The sequence below is a fragment of the Hibiscus syriacus genome, unplaced genomic scaffold, assembly GCF_006381635.1.
Source record: "Hibiscus syriacus cultivar Baekdansim isolate YM2019G1 unplaced genomic scaffold, ASM638163v2 tig00018093_pilon, whole genome shotgun sequence".
NCBI classification, from domain to species: domain Eukaryota; kingdom Viridiplantae; phylum Streptophyta; class Magnoliopsida; order Malvales; family Malvaceae; genus Hibiscus; species Hibiscus syriacus.
Window position 1 is genome coordinate 27,925 of NW_024062429.1, and position 11,936 is coordinate 39,860.

General features: G+C 37.9%; 1 protein-coding gene and 1 pseudogene across 1 annotated transcript; one reads left to right on the plus strand and one right to left on the minus strand.

Moving 5' to 3' along the window:
• Positions 1-7,900: 7,900 nt before the first annotated feature.
• Positions 7,901-8,310, plus strand: LOC120209060 (aquaporin PIP2-7-like). Its single transcript, XM_039208139.1, has 2 exons — positions 7,901-8,087; positions 8,198-8,310. Exons 1-2 carry the CDS (start codon positions 7,901-7,903, stop codon positions 8,308-8,310), a joined length of 300 nt encoding a protein of 99 aa, XP_039064070.1.
• Positions 8,311-8,729: 419 nt separating this feature from the next.
• Positions 8,730-9,992, minus strand: LOC120209095 (annotated as a pseudogene).
• Between the last annotated feature and the right edge of the window lie 1,944 nt (positions 9,993-11,936).

Here is an 11,936-nt window from a genome sequence, read left to right on the forward strand (position 1 = left end):
GTCCTTCGGATTGGATTCTGGTGTAATAGTAAATGACCACTTCTGGTTCCAAATATTATGGATTTTACCAGAAGGCCGAATGGATCCTTATCTTGTCCCTGATGTTTCATTGATGTTCTGACCGCTTTCTGCACTTCTGGTTTTTTTAAATCTTTTTCTTGGGCTGATTGATGATATGATGGTGAAAGTTATGGTGATTATAATTAGTCTGTGATCTTAGATTTTGGATTTGTTGTATAGAAAACTTGGTTGTGGGGTGAGCTTGTTTTGCTGTATTGCACTTGCTAGTATCTACTGGTTTGATGCAGGTGTTGAATCCCATTGAGGTCTGCAGGTCTGGAGTTGTGGGGATGGTTGCAAGGGTAGTGTTGCTCCTCTGTAGAGGGTGGATGGTTGTTGGTCTTCAAGTGGGCAACAGCTGTGGTTCCAATTTCAATCTGTCTGGGTGGCTAGTTGGTTTTCTGTGTTATATGTATTCGTATACCTGGAGTGGAATGCTGTCCATCTTTTTATATAGCATGGACAGCATGAGAACGGGTTCGATATAGCATGGCATTCTAGTGACTTTGGTCTTTGTCCTTGCTCTATGTCAAATTACTTAGCAGTGGAGGCCTCTGGAGTCGTGAGTGTGAAATTTCTTTACGGTTGTGTTGTCTGAACGCGGGGAAAGTGATCGGGCGCTGCTGGTTCGACATCTTGTACGAACGATAGCGTTAAGTTGTTGTGTAGCTTCCTTTCGAGGTCTTATGTATTGAAGTCAAGAAGTGCTGAAGAAGTTAATAAAGCAGGGTGAATGTTAGTGAACATGTGCTTGTGATTGTGGATATGTTGTGAGTTCTAGAATAATGTTGTTCTAGAATAGTTTGTTAGATTGTAGCAGTTAGTTTGTTGAGCTGTTAACCGTTCTTTATAGCAGCATATACTTTCCTTATTGACTGTATAAATACTGCTCTCTAATTCAAGAGAGATCAGCTTCTTGATAATAAAAAGATTACAAGATCTTTCAGTTTCTTTCTTGTTTTCATAGATAGTTAAACTGCTATCTTATCATGGTATCTTTCGCCAATACCTGGGTGTGTTTCTTCCGCTGTGTCTTCTCCTTTTCAGTAGCTGCACGAGATTAAGCTTTCACGTCTCGTGTGATTCTTGGCATCATGGTTGATTTGACGGTTGATCCCGAGGATGTGTCTCCGAATGCTTCTTCCCTGAGTCCGGGAACATCTCAACGTATGTTTGGCATTCAACACATACCAAAGCATGATACTGTTAAACTCACTGAATCCACATACCTTCTTTGGAAGCATCAAGTGGCGTTGATAATTGATGGCTATGGGTTGCTGAGGTTCATCTCAGTCGGATATGTTGCACCAGATGAGTTCATCACTAATGCGTCTGGACAACTTGAAGAGAATCCAGTGTTTGCAGCTCATCGTCAGCAAGATAAACTGCTTGCTTCCTGGCTTTTAACTACTGTGAGTACAGAGGTTCTGCCTCACTTGACTGGACTTACAACTGCGATGTCAATCTGGAATACTATATCTCGTCTGTTTGGTGCTCGTTCCAGTGCCAAGATTTCTTCTCTTCGACATAATCTTCATTCCCAGCGAAAGACTGGTTTGACGATTAGGGAGTATCTTGCCAAAGTCAAATCCATATGTGATTTGTTGAATGCTTCAGGTAGTGTGGTTACTGAGCAAGAACATGTTAATGTTGTGTTAGCTGGACTTACAATGGAATTTGAGTCTATTATTGTAATTGCATCACGAGAAAATTTTTCTCTTGATATTCTTACTGAGATGTTGTTAGATTGTGAGGCTCGACAGAAGATGTTCTTGAGTGAAAACTTTTCTGTAAATCTTGTTCTTCAATCTCGGGAAGGTGCTGCTGTTGAAACTGACTCTTGTGGAACTCAGGATGTTAATACTGGTTCATCACAGGATCATTCGTCTCGTGGACAGTCGAATGGATATCGTGGTCGAGGTCGAGGGCGTAATAATAATCGTCCTCAATGCCAGTTGTGTGGCCGGTTTGGACATGTGGTCCAGAAGTGTTATCATCGGTTTGATAGAGACTACACTGGTGTGTCCGGGTCTGAGTCGATGCAAGAGAATGGCTCAAAGCCCACTGGTGCTGGGAATTCTGCTAAACATCAGCAATCTGGTGGACAAACTTATGCTCACACCGTAACCTCCATGCCTCCACCTTCATCCTTTGTTCCCACACCGTTTTATTTTCCTTCGCCGTATGCTCCTGTGCACTTTCCCTTTCCTGGTACTTCTCCTGGTTTTCCTCCAGATGCTTCTCACTTCTCTCATGGTGCATCGCATTCCTCTTTGACACCTGGTTCAGCAGCCTATATTGCTACTGTCCCAACTCCCTCGGGCTCTAGCTCCTCAGTGCCTGTGGATTCTTTGTGGTACCCTGACACCGGAGCTACTCACCATGTAACGAATGATTTGTCTGTTTTTCAATCAGGTACCACCTATACTGGAGGTAGTTCCTTGCTCATGGGTAATGGTGAGGGAATTTCAATCATGCATGTAGGCCAAGGTTTTTTGAGTTCTAGTAAGAAACCTTTGATTTTGCAGAATATGTTGCATGTGCCTAACATAAAGAAAAAGTTGCTATCTGTTTCTCAGTTCACTCGTGATAATGGTGTGTTCATGGAGTTTCATCCCTCTGAATGTCTTGTGAAGGATGCTCGGACTCAAGCAACTCTACTTCGCGGGAGGCTCACGGGTGACGGGCTGTATCAGCTGCTGCCTTGTGAGGATCAGAGGTCTTCTTGTTTGGTGAATAATGTCTCGAAATCACCTGTGTCCTTGAAGTTGTGGCATCAGCGTCTTGGCCATCCATCTCTTGATATTGTTCAGCATGTTTTGAAGTCGTGTAGTCTTGTTTTCAATAAAACTGAAGCAGTGAATGTGTGTTCTGCTTGTATGCAAGGGAAGTCTCATAAGTTGCCCTTTTGTAAATCTTTCACTCAATATAATGAGCCTTTTCAACTTGTTGTCTCTGATGTCTGGGGACCAGCTCCTGTGTGCTCCACTGAGGGATTTCTTTATTATGTTTCTTTTGTTGATGTTTGTAGTCGTTATACCTGGATGTATCTCTTGAAGCGTAAATCTGAGGTGACTCAGTGCTTTCTTGACTTTGCGAAATTGGTTGAAGTGCAGTTTGGATACAAAATTAAAGCTCTCCAAACTGATGGTGGTGGGGAATATCAACCACTTCGAAAGTGGTTCTCTGCCAATGGGGTGCAACATCGTCTCTCGTGCCCTGGCACCTCGGAGCAGAATGGTAAGGCTGAGAGGAAGCATAGACACATTGTAGAAACAGGATTGACAATGTTAGCTCAGGCTTCTTTACCTCAGAAATTTTGGAGCTATGCTTTTGCTTCTGCCGTTTATCTTATCAATAGATTGCCCACACCTGTTTACATGGGAAGTCTCCATTTGAAGCTCTGCATCATGTCTTGCCAGATTACTCTTTTCTCAGGGTGTTTGGCTGTGCTTGCTATCCTTGCTTGCGTTTGTTTAATCGACATAAGCTGGATTTCAGATCAAAGAAGTGCGTGTTTCTGGGATATAGCACTGCTCATAAGGGATATAAATGTTTGGATGACTCTGGCAGAGTAATAATTTCGAGGCATGTTGTTTTTGATGAAAGTGTATTTCCTTATGAAGTTTGTAATGTTTCAGGTGTTGCTCCAGATAATGGTGTCTCCACGGGTATTATTCCTCTTGTCTCTCCTGTACAGACACTGCAAGTCCCATCAACGTGCGTTCCACCAGTGCCTGCTCCATCAACGTGTGTTCCACCATGTGCTTCTCCATCAACACATGACTCATCAAATAGTCAAAGGCATAATGTGTATGGGGCTACACCTTTTGAAATGGTCGAGAACCAAGTGTTGGGTGAACGTGATTTTGGTAATGCGAATGAAGGCATTTTAGTTGGGTCAGGTGCGCATGGGGCTATAGCTTTTGAAAACGCGCATGGGACCACGCTGCTAAGTCGTGACAATGCGCATGCTCCAACGGCTCCACCAACACATGTCACGCCTACTCCACTAAGTGAAAGCAGTCCATGTGCTTCTCCATTAACTTCGATGCGTGGTCCTCCTTTGAATTCAACGCATGGCCCATTGAATTCAACATTTGCTCCTTTCCATACAATCAGCCCACGTGCTGCGCCTTTGTTTTCAACGCTTGGGACCACACCTTTTGCCGAGATGCCTAGTGTCGAGGGTCAAGGTTTAGATAATGTGCATGTGCGTGCTACTTGTGATAATACGCATGGAGCCACACCCAATTATAATATTGTTGGGACAGGTACTCATAATCCAAGAAATAATATTATTGGGGACATATCTTTTGCGCATGATGATGATAGCCATGGGACCGTTTTGTTTGATAATGCACCACTCGACCATGATGTTGCGCATGGGGTCACGTCTTTTGGAGCAATGGCCGACCGTGACAATGTGCGTGGGACTTCTTCAACGGGTGACAGTGCACATGAGCCTGTTCTGGTTCAAAATATACATCCTATGGTTACCAGGGCCAAAGATGGTATTTGGAAACCTCGTGTTCTGCATGTTGAATGTCTTGATGAAGAACCTCGATCAATTAGAGAGGCTATGAAGATTCCTCATTGGAAGAAAGCTGCACAAGAGGAATTTGATGCCTTGATTGCAAATAAGACGTGGTCTCTGGTCTCTCTTCCTAAAGATCGTGTACCCGTCAACTGCAAATGGATCTTTAAGGTGAAACGTAATGCTGATGGCTCGGTGTCTCGATACAAGGCTCGTCTTGTTGCGAAGGGGTTTCTCCAACAACCAGGAATTGATTATCATGAGGTGTTTAGTCCGGTTGTGAAACCTGTAACGGTCCGAGTGATTCTTACTCTTGCTTTGACAAGAGGTTGGTTGCTGCGTCAAGTGGATATTAATAATGCATTTTTAAACGGGGCATTGATGGAAGAGGTTTACATGACTCAACCTCCTGGATTTGTGCAAGCTGGTGGTAGTTTAGTTTGCAAGCTTCATAAAGCAATCTATGGCTTGAAGCAAGCTCCTCGGGCCTGGTTTGAGAGCCTTCGAGAGTATCTGGTCTCTGAAAGGTTCGGTTTATCTAAATCTGATTCTTCTTTGTTTGTTAGAAAGTCAGAAAATAGTGTTGTCTACATGCTTGTATATGTAGATGATATTATCTTGACAGGGAGTGATGCCAGTGAGGTTCAGTGTGTTATTGAAAAACTGAACACTCGTTTTGCGTTGAAGGACCTTGGTTCTCTTAATTTCTTTCTTGGTATAGAGGTGTGTCATGATGCTGATGGTGTTGTCCTGACTCAACAAAAATATATTCATGAGTTGTTGCATAAGCACGGTTTTAATGAGGCAAAGAGTCTCCCTACTCCGATGGTTTCTAATTGTAAGTTGTCAGCTGATGCTGGGGAACCTGTTGAAGATATGGCTCAATACAGGAGCATTGTTGGTGCTCTTCAGTATATTGTGGTTACTAGGCCAGACATTGCGTTTGCTGTAAACAAGGTCTGCCAGTTCATGCAGTCACCTCGTAATAGCCATTTTCAGGCTGTTAAGAGGATTTTACGTTATATTCAAGGGACGACTGACTATGGTCTTCGATTCACAGCATCTTCTCGCATGTCTCTGACTGGTTTTGCAGATGCAGACTGGGGGTCCGATCCTGATGATAGACGTTCCACGACTGGCTACTGCATTTTCTTTGGTGGGAATCTTATTTCCTGGAGCTCACGCAAGCAACAAGTTGTTTCTCGTTCCACGGCTGAAGCTGAATATAGGAGTGTTGCTGCTGCAGCTGCTGAGATTGTTTGGATTGAGTCATTGCTTCAGGAGTTGTGCGTGGTTCCACATGGTAAAGCTACCTTGTGGTGTGATAATTCCAGCACTGTTGCAGTCTGTTCCAATCCCGTTCAGCATTCTAAGTTCAAGCATGTTGAGCTTGACTTATTTTTTGTACGCGAAATGGTTGCTGATGGTCGTTTACAGGTTAATGAGGTTCCAGCCTATGAGCAGGTGGCAGATGTGTTGACAAAGCCACTGTCTTCTGCCTCATTTCTCAAGCATAGGCAAAAACTCTTGGTAACACAGCTAAGAGGGCTTCCTGCAGGTTTACAAAGTGGAATGGCAGGGGGAATATTGAAGTCAAGAAGTGCTGAAGAAGTTAATAAAGCAGGGTGAATGTTAGTGAACATGTGCTTGTGATTGTGGATATGTTGTGAGTTCTAGAATAATGTTGTTCTAGAATAGTTTGTTAGATTGTAGCAGTTAGTTTGTTGAGCTGTTAACCGTTCTTTATAGCAGCATATACTTTCCTTATTGACTGTATAAATACTGCTCTCTAATTCAAGAGAGATCAGCTTCTTGATAATAAAAAGATTACAAGATCTTTCAGTTTCTTTCTTGTTTTCATAGATAGTTAAACTGCTATCTTATCATTATGGTGGGTGTTATTGTTTTCGCTAGTGTTGTTGGTTGTATCCTTATTTTGGACTGTGTGCGTAATTCTGGCTGTCTTTGTTGTCCATAAGTTTGACGATGGTAAGGAACACTAATTTTTTAATGCGACCTTTAACGTTATTTCGTTTTGTATGTGTCTTCTGTTAATACCATATAAAATCCCTTTAGAAAAATGTTGAAGGGATAAAATTATTAGGGTGCGTTTGGTTCACGGAATGCAGTGGGAATAAAAAATTATCAGGGAATAGGATTACTGGGAATGTTGTATTTTGTATTTGGTTGGTTTAGCAGGAATGTAAGATTACCGTGTTTGGTTAAATGAATAAAATATTATTGAATGTATATTTACCAAATTGTCCTTATTATATATTTGTATAATATTAAAAATTGTAAAATATTATTTTCTTTAAAAAATTAAATTCATAATATTTATATTTTTTTTTTTACAAAATTTAAAATATAAAAAAGGACATGTGATACTCTTCTTTCCTGTTCTCTTTGATTTATTTTTGCAGGTATGTAGGATGGCAGGGCAATTTGCAAAGCCAAGGTCAGACCCATTTCAGATTAAAGACGGAGTTAAGTTACCGAGTTATCGAGGAGATAATGTGAATGGCGATGCTTTTGATGAGAAATCTAGAGTGCCTGACCCTCAAAGATTGATTAGAGCTTATCATCAATCTGTTGGTAAAATACATGTACTGCATTGAAGATTTCATCATTGATCCCATGTGACACACTGTCCTAATTTAGCGGCAAACGTGCAAGACACTTGTGAATACACGTATTGCAGTGAAGATTTCAACATTGATCCCATATGTACACACTCGTATTATAATTATTTATAATATTATTAAAATTATCTATAATATTAATTATTAGTCAGTTTTTTATTCGTTTGTGTGATTATAAAGTAGTATATATTCGAAAGACACATAAATTATTTGAAAATAAACGTTCAAACATCTCTACAAATATCGTACTCGAACATATAACCTCTAGAAATAACAAATATAACTTAACAACTATTTAACAAATGTGTATATAAAAAAACTCAACTGACTAAAATACAAACACTTAAAAAATTGAGTAACTAAGAATACAGTTTAGGTTATAATAAAAATTGACCTAAGAATCGAAATGGAAAAATGTAGGCGTAATATATTTAGTAACTATCAGCCTATACGGATACGATATTAATTGGAAGTATGCGTTAGGTGTACTTGGATGCAACTCTCGAACAGAATTCCATGCCTGTTTTTTACTTTTAAATTTTTTATGCATACTCCTTGCCCTATTTAATCTCTGCCTCTGTCTACCAATTGCCATGGGGAAAAATAGAGTGGAGGTACACAGTAAGGATTACGTACACCCCCACCATCTCCCTTGTTGGACATGGAAGAGCTCAAGGACTGGTCATTTTACAGAGATGTCCATGCCGAGTTTGTTGCTACTCTTTTATTCCTTCACGTATTAATTGCCACTGTTATTGTATACAAAAGGCAAACAAGTCCCTGTGATGGTGTTGGTCCCCTCGGCGGCATCATCTTTGTTCTCGTCTACTGCACCGCCGGAATATCTGGTAACCTCAAAACATTATGTTAATTAACTCAAACAATTGCTTGGTTACATTGCTATTCTTCTCATCTTATATAATGAACAACGTTGGTTACTTTGATCGTTGTTAAACAGGTGGTCCCATTAATCCGGCAGTAATGATGGGGTTGTTTGTGGCGACGAAGGTTCCATTGGTTCGAGCCGTGGCCTACATGGTGGCTCAGTGTTTGAGAGTTATCTTGGTGTAGCCTTTTTCATTTTTAATGACAAAAAGGCAAGAAATCACACAATGTATTATCATAATGACAAATTGGAGCTGCTGTGGTTTTATTAGCAACATAAGCATTTTTTGGTTCTTTCCCTCAAAAAATGATTTCACCTGCTCCATTGTGTATGTTCCAAATTTGTCACATTTTCATCAAGCATTTCAACTCTGTTTTATCATAATGAACACAACGTAATCGAACTCCTTTCTGCACAAATGCAACAATGTTTCGAGTTCTTTCATCAATAATAGAACAAAGCTTTTCACAAATCATGTTTCAACCTAGAATTTGGACCATCAACAACTTTATATCGATAATAGATAAAGAAAAGAACAGATTCTCTTCCTCAGCAGCTTTGAAATGTAAAATATAAGAAAAATAAAAGTGGTAACTAGTACACACATGATATAGATATTGAATTAGCGTCAGTGTTTTAACATGTTTTTAAGCTTCTCTCTAATAGTTTGTAGAGTTCCATCTATTGTAGTGTCAAATGCATCCTTTTTGGTTCTCAATCCCAGTGAACTACCATGCCTTCTATATAGGGATCAACTCCACAATAGATTCTCTCATCTTCCTCACCTCACTCCTTGGAATCACCATTAACACATCCAAAATCTTCAACCTTTTAAAAACCACTTCCTCCTTGGGTATAAACACCGAGAACTCGGGATACTTGTCCTCCGGTAAATGCCATTGGTACTGCATTTTCGCAGATAATTCTTCGAAGAAAACAGGTATACAACCCGCGGTGATTGCATCAAAAGTTAATCTCCTAGTTGGAGTATCCCCTGGAGGCTGCAAACAAAAGGTTGCTTGTAACATAGGCTTCATGCATCTTATGGGATCATGCTCACATATCCCATTGGAGCAATCCACTATATCACATATTTTCGAGTAAATTCAATAACTTTCACTAGAGTTGGTGGTGTTCCTACTCATGCTACTGTTGCCATTATCACACTCTTTCCTTATACTCCTCCTGATATTCGGGGTGGCACCGATTCCTCCGCCGCCAGCGAAAATAATCAAAGAAGTCCTCCTGGACCTCTTCACGCGTTGAACCCAAGCCTTGAAGCAAGCCAAATTAGGAGGATGAAACGATGTGGGATAAGGCACAGCATGCACCTGCCAAGGCCAAGCTCTTCCATCGGGAAGCAAGATCGTGACATTGTAAAACTCGGGCAATTCGAGGAATGAAGTGCCCCATATAGGAGGATCATTAACTAACGGCTGAGAGAAATCCCAAGCAGGCCTAGTCATAACCAAGAAATATACGCTTTTTCCATATCTCGGGCGCATCTGACTGCAAAAACTCGAACAAATCCATCCTATGTTGGAAGCTAGAATTCACATCAGGGCCATACAAATACCTCAGCGAATCGACGGCGGCGTACTAAGGGAGAAAGACGGCGTCATGGTTTAGGCCAAGTAAGGACAAAAGTCATCGAACAGTGGATATTCGGAACAATTTCTGAGTAGATCGAGATTGAAGCTTGATGGGAGGGTCCTGATGTAGATCCAACGGTTGTTACAATCTTCTGTTGTTGTTGGGTTTTTGATTTGTTGGGAAGAAACTAAATTGATGAGGAATAGAAGGATGAAATGGGTCAAATAGGCCATGTAAAAACACATAAGATGGAAAAAGATTGAAAGGCTAACAACACATTTTGGGACTTTTGGTTCGATTGTAGAGAAGAAAGGCCTCAATTTATGGGGGGAAATGTAGAATTAAAAGGGTTGTTTTTTGTTTTTGTTTTTTTTGAAGTGTAGAATTAAAATTTAAGAACAATTTATAGAACTTTTTATCTTAATATTATAATTCTTTTCAGTTCTGTAACTTTTTCGGGGAAATAAAATTTACATACGTGTGTTTTAACAAGGTTTAGAGAGTTTTTTTATTTGACCCACCATTGTCGGTGGAAAGGACAATTGCCTGCATGTGCTACTCACTCTCCCCAAGGAATGCGCTGCTATTTTTTGGGATTGTCTCATGAATGACTACTAATATAAGGTTAATATATAATATTACTAGATGTATTAAAAGATATTTAATAAATTTGGTTTAGTGCTACTTATTATGTTGACAGACTAATAATATTTTAGGTAGAAAACATGAAAAATTATTAAAAAAAATTGATAACCGATAAACTTTGATTATCGGTAAGTATCGATGCATATATATAAGTGTCTATACTTATTTCACTATGAAAAACATTAATTTAAGGTTATCTTTTGAGTGAGTTTTAAAATATTAATTTAGTAATTATACGCGTCTAATGATTTATTTTTTATGTTACAGTATATATTATTATTAAATTAAAAACAATAAACATAGATATTACATATTTATTATTATATTTGATTAAAATTGTTAAATTTAAATTCTAAATAATATTTTATAAAATATCAAAACAATCAAATAATTTTTTGTGTAAATTAAATTATTAAATTAATATTGTAGGTGGAAAACATGAAACACTATTAAAAAATTTTGAAACATAAATTATATAACTTTCAAAAAAGTATCGATTCTTTTTACAAAAAGTATCTATACTTTTAACATATTAGGTAAATTTTACCGATTTTTTCATAATAAAACTAGTTTTGTCATTTTTTACCTGTTATATTGTAAAGTATCTATCCTTTTTATAAAAGGATCGATACTTTCAATATATCAGGTAAAGCGCTACTGGTTTTGTTATTTTTTTACCGATTTTGTTATTTTTTTTACCTGTTATATTGTAAAGTATCGATCCTTTTTATAAAAGGATCAATACTTTCAATATATTAGGTAAAGCGCTACCGATTTTGTTATTTTTTTACCGGTTTTGTTATTTTTTTACCGGTTTTACCAGAAATGTTAAAAAAACATTGATGTTTTAGGTAGAAATAATAATTTTTAGGTAATTTTTACTCGTTTTGTTATGCCCAACAATAACAAAACCGGTAAAAATAGACTTTTTAATAATAAAATTAGTAAACACAAATTATACAAATTGTTAAATTTAAATTCTAAATAATATTTTATAAAATATCAAAATAATTAAATATTTTTTTGTGTAAATGAAATTATTAAATTAATATTGTAGGTGGAAAACATGAAATACTATTAAAATTTTTTGAAACATAAATTACATAACTTTCAAAAAAGTATCAACCCTTTTTACAAAAAGTATTTATACTTTCAACATATCAGGTAAATTTTACCGGTTTTGTCATAATAAAACTGGTTTTGTCATATATTTACCTGTTATATTGTAAAGTATCTATCCTTTTTATAAAAGGATCGATATTTTCAATATGCCAGGTAAAGCGTTACCGGTTTTGTTATTTTTTACCGGTTTTATTATTTTTTTACATGTTATATTGTAAAGTATCGATACTTTTTATAAAAGGATCGATACTTTCAATATATTAGGTAAAGCGCTACCGGTTTTGTTATTTTTTTTACCGGTTTTGTTATTTTTTTACCTAATATATTGTAAAGTATCGATCTTTTTTATAAAAAGATCGATACTTTCAATATATTAGGTAAATCGCTACCGGTTTTGTTATTTTTTTTACTGGTTTTACCGAAAATGTTAAAAAACATTGATGTTTTAGGT

What these genes read in the sequence shown, in the direction of transcription:
- LOC120209060 (XM_039208139.1), top strand. Translation starts at nt 7,901, where the DNA reads ATGGAAGAGCTCAAGGACTGGTCATTTTACAGAGATGTCCATGCCGAG. An exon ending in CTGCACCGCCGGAATATCTG is followed by an intron (nt 8,088 to 8,197) that starts GTAACCTCAAAA and finishes GTTGTTAAACAG; the next exon opens with GTGGTCCCATTAATCCGGCA.